The sequence below is a fragment of the Bactrocera oleae genome, chromosome 4, assembly GCF_042242935.1.
Source record: "Bactrocera oleae isolate idBacOlea1 chromosome 4, idBacOlea1, whole genome shotgun sequence".
Classification (NCBI taxonomy): Eukaryota; Metazoa; Arthropoda; class Insecta; order Diptera; family Tephritidae; genus Bactrocera; species Bactrocera oleae.
The window spans coordinates 6212699-6239554 of NC_091538.1; the positions used below are offsets into that span (position 1 = coordinate 6212699).

Genomic DNA, 26856 nt, shown 5'->3' on the forward strand with positions numbered 1-26856 from the left:
GTTGTCGAGGTTTTGTTGTAAATTTTTTAAATTTATTACATCTTGGTATTGATCTAGTTCCTTTAGCTATGCCTAAAACTAACTAATTAGCATATTATAAGCTTTTATAGTTGCAATCAACAAACCAATGATCATCATATCAATTCATTAATGCTTTCCAAATGAGTTTTAGAATCTTCAATTTGAAATGAAGAGACAATTAGATCTGACATTATTCGTTTTCTCAAATTTTGTATACATTTTAATGTATCCATTGGGAACCCTGTGTGCATACTTATGTTTTTACCAAAATTTTCTGCAAATAACTAAATATGCGTAATGCGAGATTTTGAGATTCATTTTAAGCATTTGTACTTTTCTATTTTAAAATTTTTTTAAGTTTTCAAATAAACAAAAACAAATGTATTTATGCCTTAACTTTAAAAATATATTTTTTGCATTCTCATTATTATTATATTACTAGTCAACGATTGTTGCAATTAAATCAACGCTTAAGCTTTTTATTATGAGAATTCATAGATTTAATTTGTTGCACTAACCAATGGACACCATCTTCGAGGCCTTCGCCTGTCACTGCATTGCTTGGTGTTATATGCCAAGGCTTATCCACAATATTGTGCAAGCCCAATGCTAATTAAAAAAGGAAATAAAATAAAACCAATTATTTAAAGTTAAGATCTGCACATATTAATTAGCTTTTATATATAGTTACCAGCTGCTATTTTCACACTGGACAAAGAATCTTCGCAGTCCACTTTATTATTATATAAAAGTATGGGTATACTTCTATTTACTAAATCGGGATGTTGTAGAAGCGTGTCTAGTTCGTCTCGCACCACAACTACAAATTACAGCCGAAATTTTAATTAATACGCTAAGAACTAATTTTCTAATATCTCTAACTGTGTGCTAATTTAGTTTTTAACAATGGAACATGACGGGACTCAAATTTTAAAAAATTAAGTCTTTACTGCTCCACTGAATTAAAAATAAGATCAATTAAAAACAATATGCATTTAAAATCAAAAATTTTTAAAATTGTATATATATACAAATCGATTTCAAATGTGTAGGGGAAAATATAATAAGCAATTCTTTTCCGTTCACTGTTTTCGTGGCACCTACCTAATCTCATGCGATCACTTGAGTCAATAACGTATATAATACCATGACAATTTTTAAAATGATGTTCCCATAAGCTTCTATAACGCCATGCACCAGATGTATCTACCATTGTAAATAAAACGCCTTCATCTTAAAAAAAACCATTAGCAGCTAGGTATTTAACAGATATTTCAATAAAGTACTTCTTATTTGCTCCAAAGAAAATCCCACTGTTGGAACTGTAATTGCAGCTTGCTCGTGTGGCGACTTAAAGTGGTTTATTATTGTTGATTTTCCACTATTGTTTAAGCCAATGACAAGAATTGTAACTTTCTCAGATTTATTTTTAAAAAATGTTGAAATCTTTTTAAACATTCCCATTTTTAAACTTTCTATATAGTTTTTTTTTATTAGGGTATTTACTTATATTTCTGAGTGATTATGGAAAAACAAATCTCGTAACTATGGCAATTATGTCATGATATGAGTTCGCGAACATTGCCAAATAATAAATTATTGTGATATTAATTATGTTAAAACTTTTATCCATTTCAAAAATTACATACATTTAAGATATTATTACCAGAGAATGTAAAATATAATCAACATCTACAGAGATTAAAAAAAATATAATCTACATTCTCTGTTATTACTACAAAAAAATTAATATTTTTGATGGCTCTACTTACATCAAATTTATTATTTTAAGAATCATTTGTTTACATGCAAAATCTTATAATGTTAAGCACGCGAATCTCATTGAAAGCATACTGCAGCACTTAAATATGTTAAAAAAAAATTAAATAAACGCAATTTTATTATTATGTTGTAATTTTTTAAAACTTATTGCAAACCTATCAGAAACTAATTCTGTGTTGCCATATATGATATGGGAATTGCCATATATCTCAATAGGTGGCAGGCCACTCATATGCTATTGACGTCGTTGCGACGAATACCTGAATTTAAAGATGGCGACCATCTTTTCGCTCGTGTGAGTGCCATTCGTACGTATATCTACAAAATTTGGGAAGATCCTGCAGACTGCAGTAATTTTAAAGTGAAGTAAAATAGTTTTTTTGCAGATTAAATTAATTAAAATAGTAATTGAAAATACCAGAAAGGTGTGTATCGCGAATTTTTGATAAGAATACGTTTGATATGGTGTTGCTAATACAAAAAAACTATATAAAGAAAAGTGCATAAAAATTTTGTGTGTGGCTAAGGTGTGGAAGTTAGTAAATTTTCATTCGGGACGTTCGCTAATGACCCGTGGCATATATTTCATATAGTAAGTGTTCGCGTGTGAAAAGAAATCTATAATTTTCGTATTGTCATATTTATTTCCTGGGCAATTGTTATAAAAATAAAACCCATTTAAGAACGGGCACAATCGAGAGAAAAAACCTGCAGATACATCATATGTATAAGTAAAAGAGGAAGAAGATATCGCGTCGAAGTTCGTGTGACGTCGACTTCAATGCTTCTGAGTCGGCCTTGATACTGCAGCGGTGTGTTGATGTATCCGATCTGTACGAAGCATCAGAGTTTTATGTTAAAAGAGAAATCCACAAATTTTATAATTCTTTTAGTGACTGATTTCAAGTAATAGATATATTATATATACAAGTTCTCTATTAAAAGTCTTATAAATTAAAATTTTGGAAATTGGGAATATGAAATATAAAATAAAATTATGTAAATGGTAAGTGAAGGAGGAAGGGCGTAATAAAAATAATCGATAATATGAGGGCAGCCCACTTCTATTATCATATAATTTTAAAACGAAAATTAGAGAACCATAATCATATCCTAGGATTTATAAAATGTACTAATTATGAATGAGATTTGCTATGTTGATGTTTGCTAACCAACTATTCGCTTAAGCTTATTTCATTTTGGTAAATTTTACTGTTTGTGAAAAGTCTATGTTAAATTACTTATAAAATCGTTCTAGTTAGAAGAAATATCAAGAGCCTAGATTGAGTGAAGATTTGGTTTTTATGCCAATATTGAGATATATGTATATAGGTAAGGCGTGTATACACGAATACACATTTTTCCTTAACGTATTTGGTGAAAAAGTAGGGAAACATACAAACTAGGTTTCTTTGTCTCAACATAAAAAAAATGGAAACGCAAGCAAATCAAAACGGTAAAAAAGAAAGGTCAAATTGTTATTGAAAAACTTGTTTAATGTTGATACCTAAGCAAGGAAGAATAACAAGCATTGAAAGATATTCGCACATAGTTTATATTTTTTTTTTAATTATTGACTATGATTATTTAATGAAGAAAAAAATCGGGACAGCAACGAATATTTTTGTTTTTTAACAAATAATTTCATTGTATTTCTTATTACTTTAAATTGGAAATATTTCTGGATTTGAAAAACCTATGTAAAATACATATTTCAACTGTTTATACCATATTAATATATTCCGTTTGTGTTTTTTAATTTCTTCCTTTTTTTATTCATATTAAGATTTCTGGAATGAAGAATTTAATTTTGGTAAATAATATTGAACAAATTGTCGTTATTTTTTTGGAGAATCTGATTTTATGCAGTCGAAGAATGTGTAAGATTCGTTTTCGTAAAAATATGCGCACTATAGCACTGCTCGATCGCATTGTATCATGCAAAATGGCAAATTTCCAACGTTCTTCCTTATGCTTTTATTTATTAATGGAAGTACATAACTTGCTTTTGGCTGGTGACAAATGTTCACTAAGAGAACTTTATTACAAAGATCCGGCCAATAATTGCAAAACTACCAATATTTATACCAGTTTAAAAGATGTCTGTGAACTTTTACGGACAACACCATGGAATTTGGGCATATCCGCATCTGGAAAGGGGTTAATTGCAGGTTTTCTTTATTAATTAGATAGTGTTTAAAATATTTTTTGTTATATTAATTTCTTATTTTTATAGGTTCAATACGTTTGCTTATGATAAATGGTGACATGATCGACTGTTATACCCATGCTGGTGCTGTTTTACTACCACAAGATCATAATGCTATCAATCATTTGGAAACAAGTGCATCTTTTGTACTAATTGTCGAAAAAGATACCATATTTTCTAAATTAATATCACAGAAAATATTTGAAACTATTGGAAACGATATAATTTTGATTACTGGAAAAGGTTATCCCGATTTATGTACGCGTCATATTGTACATCGCCTTTCTGTTGAGCATAAGCTTCCAATCTATGCACTTTGCGATGCAGATCCATTTGGTATCGACATTTTATTAATCTATCAATTTGGTTCGCGTAAAATGCCATATGACATTTCAAAAAATTTAATTTGCCCCAGTATGCAATGGTTAGGTATTCATCCAACCGAACTGAGTATGTTTAATTTTTCAACTGTGTCGCTAAACGAATACGATAATAGTAAACTACAAAATATATTGCGTTATAATTATTTAAAACCTGCCATACGTGCAGAATTGCAAATAATGCAACTTTTGCAAAAGAAAGTTCATATTGATGAATTACATTGTATCGCACAAAAATTTCTCATAAATGATTACTTACCGAATAAGATAAAACGCAATCTTGCCATTTGAGGGAATATAGAATAAGTATTAAGTTCATATTAATAGTATAATATTGGTGGTAAATCAATAAATATTTGTAGTTAGCTCATAATTTAAGCGCTTGATTTTATTACGCTTTGCGGAAATCATATAAGGTATGCATTGTTTGTGTTGTGCATTGTCCTTTGTGTGCTAATTTGATTTAAAATCTTGTTATCGATAATTTAAAACCAAAATGAATGAACTTTATACATCTGCACGTTATAAAGCTTAAATCGGTCGGTGCTTGAATACAACGGCAAATAAACATAATATCAGTTGAATAATTTTTCCACCACAACGCGAATACAACTCGGTTGACAAAATGTAAAATTTGACTAATTTGTTGTAATTATGAGCACATCTTAGCCACAATTGGAAAAGTGTTAATTCCTTGAAAACAACTCTATAAACAACTTTTAACAAGTATTTTGTAATTAATCTTTTTCATTCATTTAATTATTTTATATCTTTTACAGATGGTCGTTAAATTTATCTAGTAATATTGCAGCTAAGGCTTGGTGAACATCTATATGTAAAATTTCACATTTTTGGTGTTCACTGATGCCAAAAACTAAACAAAGTATAAAGACTGTTGGTACAGCGTGAGGAGAGTTATAGCAGCGATAAAAACAGCATTTGGCGAGGACAAATACACGCATCTACATTATTACACTTACAGGCCGGGAAAAGGCAACCGTTTAAGCAAAATTTTATCCATTTTTGTCTTGTGTTAGTTTAAGCTTAAGTTGGCGTTGTTTGAAATAAAATGTCTGCTACAATGCGAGCGACATTACAAACAGTTCCTGAATCCCTACCAACCGAACATGTGTCCGCCACAACGGATGCGGCTGCGGTACCGTCAAACACCCCAACGACAAATTCTTTAACGGCCACTACCTTAAACACTACGCAACAGCAGCAGCAGCAACAACAACAATACAATAATACTACCATCAATAGTTCAGTGCATTCAGTCAAGGAGCAACAACATGACTCGGCAAATGCCAACATTATTGCACTGCCACAAACTACAACAACTAGTGTTGTTGTTGCCACAACAACAGCAACTACACCAATTGTTGCGAGTAATGTTTCAACAAATACGACCGTAAATACAACATCCCAATCGCAACAACAACAACAGCAACAAACACAACAACAATCGCAGCAGCAGCAACCACAACAACAACACAGTCATCAACATCAGCATCATCATCATTTAGTGAATAATGCGACAGCAACAGATAGTGGTGGACGATTGCCATCAAATAATACGTCTACAAATGCGGCGGTTATAAATCACCATCAACATCACACTTCTGGCATAACAAGTGTTGGAGGGGGCGGTGGTGGTGGTGGCGGTGGTGTAGGTGTTGGTGTTGCACCGCTGCCGGTTGTAAACAAAAACATTTTGGCTTCACACTCGAATTCGGCATCGATGAAACAGCGAACCTCTTCAGCTAAGGTAAGTGGCCTTTCAATTTCAATTACACCCAACCACATGTTTTGTAAACATACTATCTGTTACCAGTTACATACATATAACGACATATTACATTACCACGTAGATGTTGCTTAGATTTCATTGTGAAACTTTTTTCAAAATATCAGTAATGATAATGATTTTACCACTCATACATCTAAGCATCATACCCCAAAATAGTTGCGTATACAAATCGATAATACCTTCAATACTTACATGCTGTTCTTATGTAAATATGTACATATGTGCATATGTATGTTTATAAATTCATACATATACGTGAATTTTTGACTCAAGCCGCTATTTCTTAATAATAATTTGTATATATTTTTAAACAAATTGAACCTTTTTATTGAATAATTCTGAAATAAAAATAAAACAATTAACGAATATTTAGACTATAATAATAAAAATAATTTATATTAATAATAAAAATATGTAAAAAATATAATAAAATATATTTAAAAAATATAATAAAATATATTTAAAAAATATAATAAAATATATTTAAAAAATAATAGTATGTTGAACATATTTATAATAATAATAGTAAAAAATTAAAAATTAAAATATTTGATAATAATAATGAAAATATTTAATAATAAAAAATTGCATTTCGTTTTTGGAAATGCCATTTTAGAATTTATTATTTTTGTCAGCGGTTCATGGATATATTTATGTATGTATTTACATTTCTACATCAGTACATATGTATGTATGTATGTTGGAACTATGAGTTTTTTTCTGTAAAAAATGTGTTGGTTTAGTAGTGTCAGTTGCATTTACCATATTTACTCTTACAAATTCGATGTTTTACTATAGTTGTAATGTGCGCTTCCATATGTAATTTCTTGAAAGTGATTCGCCAAAATGGGTAACGGTTTAAAACAAGTGTTCCATTACTAAAGTGTGCGCTACCAGTTCATACCCAAATTCAAAATAATAAGTAAAGAATTGTATTTTTAAACTCATATACATGCTTTTAAAATTTGTTTGTATGTAAACGTTTGTTTGAAATGTGCTTACGATTATCAGGTGATTGGGTATTCATGACGAATTATTAAAATATAAAAAAAAAAACAAAAAAAAAAGCAAATCTAGCATATGCAGTTTTTGATAAGATATTTATTAAGCAGCAGAGCGTATGATTAAATAAATGCAATGACAAAAGAAACGCATGCAAACCACGTTGGGTGAGTGAACTTTGCATGTAATATGAGACAAAGGTACTTCCTAGTACTATTTAAAGCGTAGATCGTAGATCATGCGTAGATGAAGAAATGGTTTTAGAATTTGTGTCGTGGGTCTACATACGTAACCATATATGTGTGTATGTATGTGCGTAGCTCGATAAAATATCACAAAAACAACTGATAACAGTTTTACTTTAAGCATTGTCTATGAAAAATATACAAAAAAAGAAACTTGCAAAAACAAATTATCAAAACTTTATTAGTACCAAAAGCTTCAAAAGATCTTTATACCATTTCCTTGCATTAAAAATTTTGTGATTATGTAATGTTTACAAATTAAGTTTGATTCTATGAATTTACAAGCGTAGTAAATTTTGTAGTAGGATTGTATTTTTTTTAGAACTATAATATGTGTGTTTGTTAGTTACAAAAAAAATATAATTATTATTATTATATCACGCTTCTTGATGCGCTAACCTTTGAAAACTAACGAAATCAAAAGGTCCGTTAAATTAACGATATTGCTTCAAAAATGACGTGGCTTTGCGCATAGATCCAATTATGGATCATGTGTGTCTCATGTAATAACACTGAAACTCGACTTAAGTTTATTTTATTTTCTTTGCGAAATTAGTCTCCAATAGGGTACAAAACCTAACCGTAACGATATATATTTATCTGAGTCCTATGTTTGTTATTGTTGTTGTGATAGTGGCAGCATACATACTTGTATTAATTTCGGTAATGCTGCCGATTCGACAGTGCTTGGTCGGCTAAAAATACGGTTCTGTTCCGGTTACGTTGACCTGATTGTCGTGGAATAGTTTATCTATATGCTAAGTTATTAGATTCTGTACTATTGATGCTATTTCCTTATTGATTCTTTGCATTATTATAGAAATATCGTATATTTTCATGTTTTTGCATTTTACTTTACTCAAAAGTTTTAACCATTCACTGCCCTAAAATTTAAGTTTAATAAGTTAGATCACTTATACAATTATATGTATATTACTTGTGTACATTTTGGATGTTACGGAAAAGTTTCAACGTCATTCGACCGTTGTTTGTGTCATGGCGCCAGTATTACAAAAATTTCTTTAGCCTCGTAATATCGCCATCGTAATACTTGAAATATATATGTATGTACATATTTTGTTGTTATATACATGATATTAAATTGTAGTGTATGTATTTACTTACAAATATTTATGAATACTACATCACAACGTTTTAAATTATATTAAATAACATGACAATATTAAATTATCCTAATATGTCATAAGAAGGGCATGCAAATTGTTGAATAAGTCGGTACTATATGTACTAAGTGTATGCGAAACAGATTTACAGCCACGAGAAACATCTTCAGAAATTTATTCTACAAATATACGTGAATATGTGCATAGGTTCCTAGATAATAAATGCAAGATAAGATAAAGAAAGGTAGAGAGCGCACTTCAAAGCAATTGTCACGAGCATATGTACTTACATGTATATATACGAAAAGAGCAAAAATAAAACACACACAAAGGGTTGGATTACATTAAATGACGTAAATTAATAAATATATGGCTTATGATCACTTGGGGTAATTTAGTCTCTGAAACTATCTTGTGTTTGATTAATATGTCCATATGAAATAAACCAATTATATTACAAATTATTACTGCAAAATGTGCTTACATTATTAATTCACACAATGCATTCAAAAGTATGAAAAATTTAAAAAAATGCTTGTAATTTTCAAACCTTTTCGAAACCTACTCTAATCACTCACGACACTAATTTGAAGCTGTTAATAACGTTTCATTTTTTTTTGGCAAATGCCACAAACAATAAATTTAAAAATCTGGTTTGACAGCTGTCAAAATACAAGCCTGCAGTTTTGAACCCAACAGCATCTTATAGTTATTATATCATTATTACACTGAACGGCAAACTTAGTATGCCACGACGTTTGTAATACCAAGAAGGAAAAGTCGGAGACTCTCCGAAATATATACTATATAGTTGACCTGGCTGATGAGCTGAGTCGATTTAGCCATGTCCGCCTCTCTATATATACGCGTAGTAGTCTCTCAGTTTTTGAAATATCGATCTGAAATTTTGCACAAGTCGTTTTCTCCCCAAAAAGCTGCTTATATGTAGTAACCGCTGATTACGGACCACTATAGCATATAGCTCCAATATAAACTGGCCGATCAAACATAAGTACTTATATGAAAAAATTTGTTTTGAAATTTGGTATATATTATAGTCCAGCGCAACTCTGCAATCTTCGAGCAAATTGTTCAGATCGGACCACTATAGCAAAATTAAGTTCTTGTATTGAAAACTTTTTTATTTGACGAGATATCTTCATGACATTTGACACAGAGTATTGACCCAAGCAGCGATACAATCTCCGAAGAAAGTGTTTAGATCGTATCACTATATCATATAACTGCAATACAAGCTAACCGATCAAAATTAAGTCCTTGTATGGAAAATTTGTATATTTGAGAAGATTGTTGTTAAAGGAAGCGCTACAGTTTTCGAATCACTATAGCATATATGTATGTATGTAGTTGCCATACAAACTGACCGAATCAATATAAATATATTTGTAAACTTATGCAATAAGAAATGCATCTTTAAAGGATATTATAGCTTCGGTGCAGTTAGCGTTTTTTCTTGTTTTACTGAGTTTTTAGTTAGTTTAGTATTTATTTTAATATTTCTTTTTTTATTTGTTTTATTTAATAAATCTAATAGTGAAATGCGTATGATCAAGTTGTTACTTGTATAAGCACGGCGTCTTGTATGCTTAGCTTTCTTCTAAGCTCAAACATTTAAAACACAGTATTGGGATGCCATCAAGTATACAAATATAGAAGCATTTACATATGTAAGCGTGTGTGCGCAATAGCGGCTCAGTGTAAGTGTACCGCTTACGCAGCTTTAAAACACTAATTACATAGAAGCTTTCGGATATATAAATAAATAATAAAAAGTTAAGAAATTTATAAGTATGCCACGTGCCCCATTTTGGATACAAAACCCACCTTACCTTACCTTAAATGCATATGCACATATCTAACTATGTAACTGCTTAATTCTCACGATAAAAATACTAAGTCTGCGCAAATAAAGTTGTTCGATCATGACCGGTTGTAAGTTGCAGGTAGCCATATGAATATAGCGTTTAGCTATATATATAAATAAATATATATACATTCAATTATTCCTATATATAGTGGTTATTCTATAGGTGTATATATGTTAACATGTGTGCGTAGTATCACATCACGGCGTTATCACATTTCCTTACCCGTGTATATTTGCTTCTGTTGTCATTTTAACAAAGATAACGACAAAAGATAAATCACAAGATAAGCTTTTTTTAGACATTAGCATATATATAAATACAATATCGTGCTTTCAAGCTACACAACTACATACATACGTAACCACATACATATCCACTTAGTTTCAAATCATATAGATATATATTTAAGTAAAAGTATGTATATTGGTATTCTCATATAAATACATACACACATAGTATATATGTTTTTAGTATTTATTAGCTAGCGTAAGCAATATGTATAAGAAGCAAAGCATAAGATAATGAAAAGTAAAGTGCTAAGTGCTATATGAATGGCACTCAGTTGGAAGAGTGAGAGAGGCTAAATCTCTACTGGACACATTGGATAGTTTAATTGTTGACATAGACCCGACCGATACTCTCTTCAACACCACTGTTGATGTTGTGGTTGTTGTTGCTGTCGTTGAGAATATGAACGCCTCAAGTACGCTAAGTGGAAAATTCAACACAACCACGCTCGAACAATAATGTTTATTTGATTACTTACATAAATATACACCAAGTATATACCTTTACTAGCTCATCTGGTTGTACATACCAAATGCTTGTTTCTAAAATCAAGCGCAGGTTTTTTGCAAATTGAGAGCAGCTTGTCACAGAGGTTATGCAGCAGAGCTTAAACCGCACACATGCACACAAACACATCGTACGCACCCACAAGTACCTTCGTGTGCATACATTAGCCGACACTGTTGCCTGCATTTTGCAATAAAAATAAAAATTTTGTTGATTTTGAAAAAAAAAGTGTAGCTTCGGCAGAAGATTGCACAAACACATGTGTTATATGTTCACATTGACACTTACACATTTACATACACATTCAAACAAGTGTACATGCATGCGGCAATGTCTAGTTGTGTGCACTTACTAAGCTTGGGTGGACATAACCCAAGAAGCTTCCGGGAAAATATTTTTTTTTTCATCTTATGCCGCTTATATTTCCAGTGGAAATTAATTAAAAGTGTGAATACCACTTTGTGTTTATAAAACCGAAAATGATTGAACGGGTTCAACATATTTTCCAAATTACATAATTCATGAGATAAAAGCCAGATGCTCTTATGAACCAAAATTTTACGAGATTTTAAGACAGTCTGCAAACCAAAGATCTACAAAGCAGATATATACGCGCCTTAAAAATTAAAATAATTCTTACTTCATAATAATACTTTCGTCTAACACAAAACGAGGTATCTAAAGTCAAAACTCAGGCCTATTTAATTTATCAGTTGAGTTCAGAAAAATGCAATATTGCCTTACTATTATGGTTGGGAAATATTTAGTTAAAATTTTATGAATTAAAAATAATTTATTTTTTAATTAAGTTTTCAATACCGATTTTGCTATAAAAAATTAATTTTAATAAAATTCCAAATCAGTATTAAAAATTGATAAAATAATTTTTAGTTTAAAAATTGGAGTAACAATTATTATGTTTCAAATCTAAATCTGGACTGAAAAGAAATAAAAAGGAAAGTTGTAAATATATTTAACTGACACACTGTAATTAAAAGTAATTAAATTTAAATAAGACAAAAAGTGTTACAGTTGAAATTTTGTCACAAATTCGTTAATAAGATAACCAAAAAGTTAGAACACGAAGTACGAAAGCGCGAATAAATTTAAATAATTATAATTTTATAATTATATAAATATATAATATATAATTTTTTAATTATAAATTTGGGATTAGCGGTTTTTTTTAAACTAATTTTTACTATTTCAATGCGCTATTTGGTATCAGAAATTCGAAAATTATTTTTAAATAAAATTTTCCGGATAACCAAAATGGTAGAACACACGAGCGTGAAATAATTTAAAAACATATTTTTTTAATGTTTAATTAACTTAGGAGTAACATTTTTTTGTATTTTTAATGCGGTTTTTAGGATCAAAATTTTGATTTTTAATTTATAAACCGCTTTTTGTTCTTCAAAACTTTTTATTATTTTTTAATTCGGTGTTTGAAATCAGAATTTTAAAAATTATTTTTAATTAAGATCTTCGCAATTACAAAATAAATAAAATTAATTTCAATGTTAATTCAACCAAATTTTTAATGCATTTTTTGCAACCCTGTTTACTATTATTAAGATTTTTACAACATTGTGGCCCTTTATGGCGCATTAATTAGATTACATGTATTATTATTTTAATTTTATTTTTTTAAGCTTGATGTTTACTGGGACATAACATACATAATAGAAAACACAAAAAAAAAAGTAAAAAATTACTAGTTACATACAAATATACTTGTATTGTCTGTTGCTGCTGACTTCTGACTTGTGGCTTGTGGCTCATATTTACACTTGTCTCAATCTAAATTAGTTTCCTCATCGAAGTGAGAGCTTTTCAACTCAACGTTCTCTTTTGTATATGTTTGAAAATTGCAAAATAAAAAAAAATGTTGAGAATTAAAAAATTTCTATTCAACTACACTACACGTACTTACACTGAGTCTTTGTGTGACTTAACTACCTTTTGCCTGCTTTAGCTGTGTGTGTGTGTGAGTGTTCATGCATGTGAAGAGTATATGAAAAAGTGTGCGTGCTGGCCCGAGCCAGTGCTAAAGCCGGAGCACAGCCAGCATACGAACAGCCAGACAGTGGTATGAGAACAAGTCTAAATTGAATAGACTTCTCAGTATCATGGCGACGTTTAAAGCCTTCGTATTATAATAAAATTTCGTTGTTGAAGCGTTCAACGGTTCGGTGCTGCGCGTACAATATCTTTTTTTTATAATATTATTAATAATAATAAAAAAAATATATATATATATTTATACATACATATATATGTGTAAATATGTATATACCTGTATAGTGATTGTACGTGTAATTGTGCTTAGCATAGATCATATATATTATATAGCGCATAAATATAATATACTATGTATGTATGCATATAGAGACATATATTTAAAATAATTTAATCAACAAGTGCTGCTGCCTGACGGATAGTCTCGATAGCTGCTGGAAATGTGTAAAATTTTATAACCAAATTCGCTACACAATTCACAATTCCAAGCGTGAAATTCATTAAAGTCTGTGAAAACTAAATTGATTTGAATAAATTGATGAAAGAAATATATACACACTCTGCTTATGTGCATAAGTTACACCTATACCCGCCGCTCACCATTAGTCATAAGTTGAATTGGAATACAAAAAGAGCTTTGCCACACTAAGTGATTTCAAGTTTCTTTAATTTTCTTCAATATTGTTTTTTTTTTCTATTCTTTTTTTTTTGTTACTTTTTGCATGCAATGATTGTGCCTAATGTGTTTTAATAAAAAATTTGATTAACTTACTTTACGTAATAAGCTCGTAGACTATAGCCTTAGACATATATATACATACAGAGGTATATATATATATAATGTACATCAAAAATTTATCAAGTGTGAATAAGTGCTATTTTTTTGTGTGTTTCTTCTTTTAATTTGTACGTTATACGCTTTGCGTGAAGTGAAATAATACGGCACAACACAACAAACATATACACACACACACATACATGTCTGTGTCTGTGTCTGTGTCCACACAGTTCAATGTATGTTAAAGAGCGTAAAAAGCGTAAACGCGTTGTGAAAAATGGTGCATAAGAATCCCCTCTAATCTATAAGTATGATGGCGCAAAGTGAAAACGATAGACTAAATAGACAGCAGCAAAGCAAAATATCGCTAGTTGAAAGCTCCTACAAATATTATAGCTATTTTTATACCGCAAATAGGGTATGTTAAGTTTACCACGAAGTTTATAATATCCAAAAGGAAACGTCGGAGACCTTCTAAATCATATATAGAAATGATCAGGCTGTCGAACTGAGTCGATTTAGTCATGTCCTTGAGTCTGTCTGTATATACGCGTAATATTCCCTTAGTTTTTGAGATACAGATCTAAAATTCTGCGCCCAACTTTTCTTCTTAAGAAGCTGCTCATTCTTCGGAATTGCCGATATTGATCCACTATAGCATATAGCTAGCTGCCATACTCACTGAACGTTCGAAATCCGAAATCCACGACGGTGTCAAGTAAGCGGAACTGACCGGAATTCGTATCCGCCCACGTACAATCAACTCGGCACCATTCCTCGAAATTACTTCAGGAATGTTTTCTGCCGCTACAACAACAATAACGATCGAAATCAAGTTCTTGTATGGAAACTTTATATATGACGAGATATCTTCACGAAATTTGCCATAGAATATTGCTACGCTCTCCGAATAAATTTCTCAGATCGAACCACTATACCACATACAATACATACATATGTAGCTGTCATTCAAATTGCATGTTCAAAATGAAGTTATTGTATCGACAACTTTCTTATTTGTGAAGGGTATCTTGTCATGTTTTAAATTTGTAAGCAGATAAGTTGCTGAGCTAAACCACACTTGTAGCACTGTGTAAAACATGTGCTCATATACAACTTTGTATGCATGTATGTATGTAGCTTATTGTGTGCATGTAGTTGACGTAATGCTGCAATACGTGCTTATAGCTGGAGTTCAAAAATTGCGTTAGTTTTTGCAATTACTAAAATTATAGCGAATTCTGCAAAGAAAAGTGAAACCCTTTTGAGTGCTGCAAATAAAATATTTATTTTAATAAACTTTTTAAAAATATTTAAATTTTATATAAATTTAATTTGTTTATGCATTAAACCTTGCTTTGCTTTAAAGTAAAGCTTTTAATTAAGAAAATTTGAAATTCTTAACTTACTAAACTACAGCGCGCACAAGCAGGCATATATAAAATATATAAAACAAGATAGCTTTCTGAAGCACCGTATAGTGGCTGTAGGTATGTAGCTAAGCTTTTTCGTTTTGTCATTGTTTAGCGATATTTTTGCTTTGCTGTCTTTTAATCTACAATCTTTCGAGCTTTGCTGTCTACCTACCTATCTACATGTACCCACACTCTTCTAATTTACGAAACATGTGTGCGTTGTTTTTTCGTGGTCTCAGTTGCGTCGATCAACAAACCACCCAACAGCAATTTCAAAAAAAAAAAAAATAATAATAATAATTCCTCAAGTCTGAGCGCAGAAACGCACACAGCCGCGTATAGGAGTATATGTGTATGTGTGTGACTGCATTTTATGCGACGCAGTTGGTTTAAGCGCTGATTTAGATAAAAACCAAGCTCCATAAAGCTTACTAACTGCCAGCCGTGCAACGTAAGACTGGTATTTTTGAAAATGTAACGAAAAGGCACACACACATATATATATATACATATATAAGTATATGCACATGAACGTGGAGCTGCCGGAAAGCAGAGGGTGAAGCTCCCAACGGAGTCAAGTGGAGTTATATTTGTGTGTCAGCGCCAAAGAATAAGAAGAATAAAGGAGATTACGATGGAATCCAAGCAATAAGGCAAAGTGTGTGCGAGACTTGACTTGGCAATTTTAGTTTTCTCTATTGCGTTGAATATTAGCAGTGTCGGAAGTTTGTTGAAACTATATACAAAAATATAAAATATACTCGTATATGTATACAAACACATACATACATATATACATATGTATATAGAAAGCTAGAGAAGCAGAAATTGTTAAAAAATGCGTGCTTGCTTTACCGCTAATGCCGTTTGTAACAGTTAAAAAGGTTTAAAAAAATTTAATGCTTAAAAAAAATTCAAAAAAATTTAATGCTTAAAAAAATGCAAAATTTTTTTTTTAAATTAAAAAATGTAAAACAAATTAAAAATATATATTATGCGCCACAACAAAAAATTCACCTTTTCCAGCTTTTGTGTGTATGTGTGCTTGAGAAAAAAAATACTGCCGAACATTTAAAAAAAAAATTATCTTTCAAGCAAACGCTCGTTTTTTTTGTGCCGCAATGTAATTACTATATAAAGTTATATTCTTAAAAATTTAGTTGAGGTAAACAGCCAACAGTTTTGTGATTTTTATGCCAAAAATTTATAAATATACATACTTATCTACATATAAGTAAATACGAGCATTAAAAATGTTCCAACAAGTTTTGTCTGCAAAACTGAAATAAAACGAAACAACAACCACAAAACAAAACAAAAAAAGAAACAAGTGCATAGTGCCAGGCTTCACTTATGCCAATATGTGCAAAGTTGAACTGGGGCGAGAGGTATACGTTAAAGTTGTCATATATAATATAAAACAAGTTATGGGCCAATTATCCAGCCATCACGACAAAAGAAACAATGAGAATCGCTTGTCGACCGCTACACACTTCAGCAATCGCAGTCACTCCATACGTAAGTCGAAGGTGCACAACAACAGCCATTCCACCTTGGAACCGCCAACGGTCACATGTGAGGAATCATCCCTGCTGCGCGTTGGCAATCCACGCCTCAAAGGTCTCGCCAATGGCCGGCCAGTTACGATCAGTGAGATTGGCAAGCGCATAGATTTAAATACCAGTGATATATTCAGTAGTAAAGACAAAGACGCGAGTAGCATTGGTGGTGTTGGCGGTATTGGTGGCATTGGCAGCGGTGACGATGCCGATGACACTTGGTCCAACAGCAACTTGTTAACGACGACAACGCCAGCCATCGCTACACCACCGTCTGCAACAACACCAATACCGTCAACGGAAAATGTAACGGCTAGCGCTACGGTCACGGATGGCAGCAGCGCGTCTAAGAACAAGACGTCCGGCCATTTAACCATTGGCGATAGATATCACAAAACAAACAATTGTTATTATCGCAGTCCAAATGGAAATTTCCATAAATTACCGTCCGATTCTTACCACAAAATGACGGACGGCTGTTATGTACGCGCCGCCGATGGCACATTTCGACGCATTGAGCCGCCATGCAGTAGCCTCACCAATGGCGGTTCGAGTGGCGGCAAATTACATCAGCGCGGCGATGCTAGCGGTAGTTCGACGCGTATAAAAAATCATATGTTACGTTTTTTGAAACGTTCCAAAAGTCATACGCCCGCTACATTGAAGGAATTGGACAAAGAACGAGGGAAGGATAAAGAATTGAAATCGAATCGTGGACGTAAATCGCGTTTTCCATCAACAATACTAGAGAATAACCCCACCACACTACCGGGTGGTGGTAAAACACCTAGTGGCAGCAATATAACGGCCGGTAGTCGTAACAATAAAGTTGTTGTAACCATGATGGAAGGTGGCGGTTTGCCAATAATAGCTACCAGTAAAGCGGAACGTTCCAAAAATAAAGATTCTACATCGTCGAACACGGCTGATGGAACGCGCAGTGGGCGTTCAAGGGTATGTATGCTGGTGTGCTTGTATGCAGGTGTGTGTGTGTGTTCATTAAGAAGTACATAGGCGCATACATCTATTTACTAGTATTTACCTACTAAGTTTACTATAGTTTGGCGAAATCTTGTACTTTCATAAGTAATTTAGCTTTGAGTGGTGAAAATGTTGCAATACCGTTATAATATGTCTGTACACATCAATTAGTGGGTATGCGCGCAATGGTGGTAGTTCTAAGATTTTCTATCGACATACAAACTTTTTTTATATATTATATTACAGTATAAGTGTACATTCTCACATCGTAGTGACATTTCAGCGTACTTAAGTCGAACTTTTTTCTTATGCTTTAATTCATAATTTTTTTCGAATATATTATACAAAATTTTGCGCTGTTCTGTTTATTAGTTTTTGCATTCTCAAGGGTCTACATGGGTTTCGTGTCTATTTTCTGATTTAAAAATTTAAACAAAACTCTTTATACTCAAAAACACTTCGAAAGTCAATATTTCATGAATATAATTTTTAATACTAATGAAAAATACTCATTAGGTATACTCGTATGTATACAAACATGCATACCATCTGATCAAATTTGAGTCGGACTGACAAATAAAAAAACTCATTGTCACGTCTTTTGAACAAATCTTTATTTCCGGCTTTAAAATAGGTTTCTGAACCAATACAAGCATACCAACGCTTAAACCAATTTTCCATAAAGCTTGTAAGCCTCTGCTGGGATGCTCATCAGCGTCTTCTGCGAATTTTGGTTTTTTTAGTTTCAACTCATTTTTGGAGCACGATCCGCTAGAATTTTGAACAGTTTTGACGTCATATTCATAAACCCACGTCTAGTCACCAGTAATGAGGCGTTTAATGAATTTAGGGTCCTCAGCTACTTGGTCAAGCACCTGTTTACCGACTTCTATGTCGTCGTTTTGGTACGAGTTCAGCATTGACACGCTTCATAGCCAAAACCTTAACCAAAATGTGTTGAGTCGATCCATAATTTAATTTTCAAGCACAGTTTCTTTAACTTTTGCAACAGGAAAGTCAAAACAGAAGATGCAACGAGGCATTACCTGATAATTTTCGGATGATTTTTGGGAAACTGTAACCATATTCCATTACCCTATTCAAGAAAGAGATTGATTTTAAGTTTATAAGTTCTAAGTGTCTTAATTTTCAAAGCAGCAATTTTACACCAATTGGTTTAAATATCATAAAATGTCTTCCAGACATATTATTACACGCCAAAAAGTAAGGTAAACAAATATTTGATTATTTATTTTTCTGCACAACGTAACAATTGAAAAATATATAAATTATAGAACTCAGATTAACTCAAAATACATAAACTTTCATATACCATAATTATTACATTGCCGCGAAGAGGTCACCAAAACACCATTTCTTATCAGCACAAAATGCTGATGGGAACGAAGCTTTTTGCGTTTGTTTTCCAATTCTAGCAAACTTTTGCTAAGGTGGCAATTTCACTGAGATTAATCAGAAGATTGCGATATTTTTCTTTATGAGTTTTTATGTGTCAACGTTGAATTTATTTTCATCACCACAGAAATTTAAAAAATACCGTTGCTTTAGTGATTTGAACTAAAAAATTACTAAACATTCGACAAATTTCATGAGAGATTTCAGGTTCTAGCAATTTTTTATGACATACGACATATATATTTTTTTTATATAAATGAATGAATACTTTTAAAGAACTAAATGTCTTGTAAAAATTGAGAGCTGTTGACGCAGTTCTTTGAGCTCCGTTCGTCAAACACTCAGTCTTGGTATATTTTAGACTTATTTGACATTCGAATGCTCTATTAGACTTTTATCTTTCACCTATTATTTATTCTTACGTCATTTCTATCGTGCAAGATAAAACGTGGTTCTTCACTGATTGTAAAATCTAAATTTACTTAGGATTATTTCTGTCTGTATTTATTCTACCCACCGCGTTTATCACGTACCCTATATCATTATTAACTTTATTTTATTTTTAGTTAGACATTAAGAACTTTGTAAAATGAGAAAAAAATTTCTATTGCCGTTTTTTTTTTTATATTCTCTATATTTGCTCTAAGCAGTCTATTTTCTTTTCACATATATTCTAAAAAATGCAAAAAAAACTTGCAAAAGTACTATTTTCGTTCCTGGTATTAGAGGGCGAGTTGTAATCGGTCATGGGCCTTTCATATGGCATTCATATTGCATTTCTTTCAAAACTTGTTAATTATAAAGTTTTTGGGTTTGTTTTCTTGTAGCAAAGTATATAGTTTTTCTATTTTCTAATTGTAGTTTTCCAAATTTCTTCGAGCGTTGAAGCATTTGAAACAAATTATATATAATTTTTATTACTAAAATACGATTTTTTCTGCAATTAAACGTAAAAATTTACAAACATTGAGATTAAAATGTAAAAATATATATTTCTGTTTTACTAAATCTAAAAGTTCTTTTTATATTTAATTTTTATTAAAAAAGCTATTTTTTTAGCTATTATTTGTTTTAATAAAAAAATAAAGAGAAATTATAATTAACACAAGTTTGTTTTTAAATTATTTTTTTTTGTTAATAAATTTTTATCTATTTTTTAATAAAAGAATTTTTATTTTTCTTAAAGAGTTTATTTATTTTAGTAAAAATAACCATTTTTTTATAGTCAAATACCTATGTCTAACAATTTACGAAAATTTATATTAAAATATAAGAATATTTAAATTTTATATATTTTTTCTGCTACAACAAGTTTTTTTATTTCACTTTTTTAATGAAGTAAACAAACATATTTTTTTATTTAATTTTTTTATCTAATTTATTTTTTAAAAATCAAATTTTGTTATTTTTAAATATCTCACTTAATAATTTCTTTCTTCATCCAAATGAGTTTTTGGGGTTTCTACTTTCTTATTAAATAATAATATTTTTTAAACATTTGTTTATTACTGCAATTTATACGTACATACAAATACATATTTCTAGGCTATAATTTCAACGTGCCTGATCTTATCGATTGAAATACGAGTAGTTTGAGGGTATAAGAAACAAATTTAGTAAATAATGTTCTCTGAGAAATGATTAGAAATTGCTTGTTGAAACGACATTCAACATTTCGAAAGCCAAGTGTCAGAATTTCTGTTCGTAAAAGTATGCAAGCTAACTCAAGCGTGCTCTGTATTGAGGTCTTAGCATGACTTCCTTTTTTTATTGACTTTTGTATAATTGTCAGTCATCATAATAATTGACGGATGTCATTATCGCACCACCAGTCATCACCACAGCCGAATCTCAAATAGATATTCGTCATTCGCTACGGTTGTATCTATTCGTCATGCTATCGCGAGCGTTAGTTATAATACTGAATTCACTGTTCGCTTTGCTTTATTGATGAGCTGGAAGTTTTATTAAAAAAATTGTTACTTAGGTGTAAAGTAATTTAAAATTTTTAAACTTTTTTCATTTATAAAAACAGCAAGTAAAGAGAAAGCAACCAATTTTGTATATTTTGGTTCTTACGCAAATATCCGCACATTTCAAGAGACTAATGATCAAATTGAGAAATATCTTAACACACATATGTACATATGCGTTTGAAGACTTATTTTTTTACTTGTATGCATTATGAAAGAAATGCATTTCAGGTATTGCAATAACTCTCTGTATGTATGTAATAATTAAAAAAAATGTGAGTCATCAGCGATTTAATGTGTGTGCGCGTATATTACAACATTTATAATTTTTTGTGTATGTATTGAATGTACGCTCATATAGATATGTATATGTATGTATACGTGTACTTATGAGCTACAGCCAATCACTGTAAACACCAACTTGTTTGTTTTGTCTCTGGTGATAAGATCGAGTATTTTTTTAATATTATTTTTAACTTTATGTTTGTATTTATGTTAGTGTTAATTAATAGCTAATAGCTTTCTATATGTTTTATAAGCACACGTGTTTGTCTTATTACGAACTATATGTATATAAATGTATATAATATTTAATACATAATTCTTCTAAACATCACATATCAAATAGAACATTGTGCACATTGCATCGCTAATGCATTAGGTGGTTAACTATTCGTAAATGTATGTATGTATTTACAAAGGTGTAGATCCTTCTTGCTAATATTGTGCGTTATCTTGTCTGTTATCTGTACAAATTAATCGATTTTAACTGTTGAAGCATTCCTATTTCGCACAACATTTATTGTTTTTTTTTTTTTACTTCTACTTGTAGTACTTTAACAAGTGAATCGTAAACTGAAAGCTAATTTTTTGTTGTATTTAATTTCAGATGTTTCAGCTACCCACCCTAATTCCTAAACTACTTTTAAGCGAATGCAAAAAAAAAATTAAAACTTTGTTATTTACATACATAAACTTATACATATTTTATTAATGAAAAAATATTAGCTGTATAATTTCGCATGTATGATAGTGCTATGCATTTTGTGCTGTGCAACTAATCACTTTTGCAACAAAACCAAAAAAAATTATATAATTTAAAAAGTACATGCTTAGCTCTACAAAAGCGAAATTTGCACCCAAAAAATATTATTACTTAATTAACTGCAACACAATGGATCTTTGTAGAATACTAAGTGCACAAAATTAGAGCGAGATATGAAAATAGTTTACTGGTAAGAATATACGAATATAGCGCAAAATATAACGGTTTGCCTACCGTTTTCTCTCATATATTTCATTCAATCACAGTTATATAACTATAAATGACAATGAAATGTTCATAAACCGAAATGCCTAAAAGTGCTTCTCAGATATTTGAGAATTACAGCTGGTTTTTCAAACATTTTTGAATAAATTCTTATATAAAAACACAAAACTTTCAAACTTGTAGATGCTTTTTCAACCATCCTTTAATATTTTCGTATATAAAAGGAACAAACTTCCAACCGCGCAGTTTTAACATTCGATATACATATATATTATAGGTTAATTTATAATCTGAAGTGGCAAATCCGTTGTATACGCTGACTCCTATCCACCTTTAATATTTTTAACAACTATGCCACTCAACGGATGAAACTCATCAAAATTTTGTTGCAAAATATGCACAACAGCAATTGCTTTCACAGTTTAGAACAAATCACAAAAGTTTTCCACATATTTTAAACAAAACACATTTTTCCAAACACAGTACCTGTGTTTCTTTTAAATTTTGTGGTTTTAAAATCGATTATCGCACGCTTATTTTACTAAAATTTTGAATGCCTAAAATCTACATAGATCTTTTGTGTTGCTCACATATACATACATAGGATTTAAGCATATGCATATGTATCTGTAGTTAATGGGTAGATTGCGCGATTTTTTCTTTAAACGATTAAAAATGCAATCAATTTTTTTTTTCAGAGTACTGAGCTAGATATGAATTCGTACACGTGAGATATTTAAGTGGCACGTATATTATAGTCGTTTGTCAATTATTTTCTTTTAATATGTATGACAATTTTTATTTTTTTAAACCGTTAGCGCTAAATCTTCATTTGCTAATTTCCAATTAAACTTATTTGTGTACTTAAACGTATTAAGCTATTAGAAACATTTGTCTAATAGAATACTAACAACGCAAGCTGTTTGTAATTTGATTGTATAATGAACTTTTTTATGTAATTTTTTTATTTTTTTTTTTATTGTTTTTAATATTCCATTCAACATAAACTGTGTTAACAAACACCCACAGATACGTATGGGCTTTTGTATGTATATGTTACATATAAGGTAGTTTTTAAGTTTGTCTTTATTCTTATTAGATATAAAGGTTGTAAGAGCTCTGTACATCAGCTAACTTTTGTAAGAGCGTACTTTATAAATGTGCAGATCTTGAGAAGTCAAAATATATATTTTGTCCCATTCACACACTGCATGATAACAAAGAAGCTTTTGCTGCATTTTTTTTTTTGTTTTTTGTTTTGCAATTATCAAAATATAGAAAAATAATAATAAATTAAGAATACGTGAAGCTCACAATCAGCAAAACATTCATGACTAGTAATAATATTTCTAAACAATAAAATGGCTGCTGGTGTAATATAATATATAAGGAGTTGTAATCAGTGTTCGCATACATGGAGACGTACATACAAATATACTTAAATGAACTATGCACATGTTTGAAACGTTTCCCAACTTCAATTTCAACTTTTTTCTATTTTTGTGCTATTTACATATTCATATCTGGGACTTGTTGAACAAATAACTTTTTTTTTTGCTCGCGCGTGTGTCCAAAATTTGTTTTTAGTCAATACGCTTACCCACACATTTATATATTTCTATTATTATATATATTTATATGCCATCTAGTATATTTAGTTCTTAGAATAGCGCTCACGCACGCTTACTATTTAAATTCAAATGTGAGTGTTTAAAATTTATAAAATGAACAGCTGATTTTTGTTTATATCACAAACTCAGTGCTGCCACTTATTCAAAGCGATTTATGATTAGATTTATAAGTAAAAAGTTTACACAATCTAAATTGTGCAGATGTTTCTTAAACGCCAACAACAAAGCATACAATTAATAGTGCAGTATACTGAGTGGTCACGTGAAACGCAAAGTAAACGACCTTGAATAGAAATTTTCAATATGCGCATATATACTATGTATATAGGGTATGTATTTACATGCATGCATACTTACATATATGTATGTATACTTACGCATATATACATAAGTATTTGAAGGAATGATAACTAGAACACCGCGTTGCTCTAATTGCATAAATTTTTAGTTTTCTAAATATGTCATGCGTTTATTTTTACTTTACAATATTTTTTTTTGTTTCTTGACGCCAAATGGTCTTAGCATTTAAATATTAAAAAAATGGTGTATATACATAGGTTATCGGTTGCTTAATCTGGATTAGGTTGAATGCTAGTATTCGAAATGTCCCTAACAAATGTATTATTTTGTGCTGAAGAAATATATAAATTGAATTTATAACTAAACTTGGTTAATTTTTGTATAACTGTAATTATTAAATCAAGCGTATGTGGATATATATAGATACATATAAATTTATCAAAGTTGACACATCGCCGATAGCCTTTCAAAATCGTGCGCAGAAAGCAATTATCTTGAGCCGAAAGCTTAAAATATATATTCAAATGTCCAAAAAAGGCTCCAAATCGCAAAATTTTAATACATATTTATATACTACTTCATTAAATTCTAAGATAATGTTATCAAAATATTAAAAATCTAAGTGACGAATGCGCGAAATCCCTTTCACACATTTTCTTAACTAATTATAGCTGTGTGTGTTACTAATTTAATATTTAATGTACATTTGTTAAAACAACACCTAATTACTTGCCAAAAAATGTTAACTCACATACGTTTCACTATGTATGTATCTTTTGTTCAACTTCCTTAAGGTCTGCACTTTAAAGCGCGAAAAAATTATAGATTTTATATTAATTATATAATATAATTATTATGCTCATTTATAAAATTCGAATGTAATCTTATCTGTCTTACGGATTAAGTTTATAAATTATTTTAGTGAAAAAGTTATTGTGACTTTGTTGTCACATAAATTGTTGCGAATGAGTATAATATATATTATTGACCAACTTTATTTAACGTTCTAATTTTATAACGCTATATTTGTTCTATGCACATTAATGCGAATCACGTGGAAAATTACTTAACAACAAACTACGCGTATATAAAGTTAATCTAATTCTAAAACAAATATTTGACTATACAGCTTTTTTGTTGTTCTAGTGTTGGAGAAAACTACTTCCTTTAGTTTTACTTACTGAAATGTGAGAATTCGAAAGTAAAGATAGAAAGTGTATAGCATTAGTTGATGTTTACACACGGATTAACACTTTCTGGCTAATTAGCTGGAAAACTCATATATAATATTTAATAAAATACATATTTCGCTCGTTAAATGTATAACTAAATTTATCTATCTGCTTGTGCTTAGCAAAATTCTAAGGCTGTATGCATAGCAGACTAATAAACAAAGTTACGTAAGATTAACGGTTTATCTTTAAACTTATAAATCAATTAACATCACGTTAAAGTAATATATTTTAAAGTTAAGATTTTCGATTTAATTATTATTTATTTATTATCCGGTTCCTATTGTCGCTCGATTATTTATTTCCCTCTTTTCTTCTAATAGGAAAATTTTTTTTTCGAAATATTCGCCGGCTATCGCGGGATTATTTATTATTATTTTTCTTCTAATTAGAATATTTTTTCAAAATATTACCAGCCTATCGCTCGATTATTAATTTATATTTTTCTTCTAATAGGCAAAAAAAATTTTCTAAATATTTTTTCTTATCTTCAGAAAATGTTGGTATAACTCCCACTGTATTCAATTGGCAAAGATCTAATATTATTAAAAACATATAATTTCACGCCTGCAAATGCAAAAAATCTCATTCGCTAATTTATGTGGCAACTTCAATACTACAAGTATTTTAATTATAACTAGCTTATAAGTTTTTATAGCGCTTACTTTAAGTTGTGCTTACAAAAGTGTTTTTCCCACACAAATCAAACAGTTTAAATAACGGTATGCCTGATATTATATAGAAATACTACTGAATATCACCAGCACAATTTCTGTTGTGTACCAGGCTACGTTTCAGTGTTGAATTGTTGAGTCCGTTTTAACACAAATTTTGTGAACATACAGTTTTATTTTAGATTGAAGCCAAAAAACCAAAAAAAAAAAAATTGTGAAAAAGAAAACACAAATCTTGCAACAACTCTATTTGCTAACACACATAAAATAACACGTTGCACACGCGCGCTAGTGTGTGCACCACAAACAGAGGAGTTGCAACGTTTGAAAAGTGACAGCTTGATTTAA

At 30.5% G+C, this 26856-nt stretch overlaps 3 protein-coding genes across 3 annotated transcripts; 2 read left to right on the forward strand and 1 right to left on the reverse strand.

Annotated features, from left to right (window-relative positions):
* Nucleotides 1–416: 416 nt before the first annotated feature.
* On the reverse strand, nucleotides 417–1532 carry Arl6 (ADP ribosylation factor-like 6). Its single transcript, XM_014246637.3, has 4 exons — nucleotides 1308–1532; nucleotides 1126–1254; nucleotides 713–841; nucleotides 417–630 (listed from the first exon to the last, which is right to left on the reverse strand). Exons 1-4 carry the CDS (start codon nucleotides 1483–1485, stop codon nucleotides 485–487), a joined length of 582 nt encoding a protein of 193 aa, XP_014102112.2. The 5' UTR covers nucleotides 1486–1532; the 3' UTR covers nucleotides 417–484.
* Nucleotides 1533–2085: 553 nt separating this feature from the next.
* LOC138856925 (cAMP-dependent protein kinase catalytic subunit-like) lies at nucleotides 2086–26691 on the forward strand. Its single transcript, XM_070107916.1, has 3 exons — nucleotides 2086–2228; nucleotides 5172–6160; nucleotides 22291–26691. The coding sequence occupies exons 2-3, from the start codon at nucleotides 5462–5464 to the stop codon at nucleotides 22393–22395; spliced, it is 804 nt and encodes a 267-aa protein (XP_069964017.1). The 5' UTR covers nucleotides 2086–2228; nucleotides 5172–5461; the 3' UTR covers nucleotides 22396–26691.
* mei-W68 (meiotic W68) lies at nucleotides 2228–4770 on the forward strand. The gene is made up of 3 exons (XM_036374773.2): nucleotides 2228–2395; nucleotides 3590–3974; nucleotides 4040–4770. Exons 2-3 carry the CDS (start codon nucleotides 3599–3601, stop codon nucleotides 4681–4683), a joined length of 1020 nt encoding a protein of 339 aa, XP_036230666.2. The 5' UTR covers nucleotides 2228–2395; nucleotides 3590–3598; the 3' UTR covers nucleotides 4684–4770.
* Nucleotides 26692–26856: the final 165 nt, after the last annotated feature.

Coding starts and splice junctions, on each gene's coding strand:
- Arl6 (XM_014246637.3), bottom strand. CDS start 1,485: ATGGGAATGTTTAAAAAGATTTCAACATTTTTTAAAAATAAATCTGAG. Junction 842..1,125: donor AAGTGATCGCATGAGATTAG/GTAGGTGCCACG, acceptor TGTAATTTGTAG/TTGTGGTGCGAGACGAACTA. Junction 631..712: donor CAGTGTGAAAATAGCAGCTG/GTAACTATATAT, acceptor TTTTTTAATTAG/CATTGGGCTTGCACAATATT.
- mei-W68 (XM_036374773.2), top strand. CDS start 3,599: ATGAAGAATTTAATTTTGGTAAATAATATTGAACAAATTGTCGTTATT. Junction 3,975..4,039: donor TGGAAAGGGGTTAATTGCAG/GTTTTCTTTATT, acceptor TTATTTTTATAG/GTTCAATACGTTTGCTTATG.
- LOC138856925 (XM_070107916.1), top strand. CDS start 5,462: ATGTCTGCTACAATGCGAGCGACATTACAAACAGTTCCTGAATCCCTA. Junction 6,161..22,290: donor AGCGAACCTCTTCAGCTAAG/GTAAGTGGCCTT, acceptor ATTTAATTTCAG/ATGTTTCAGCTACCCACCCT.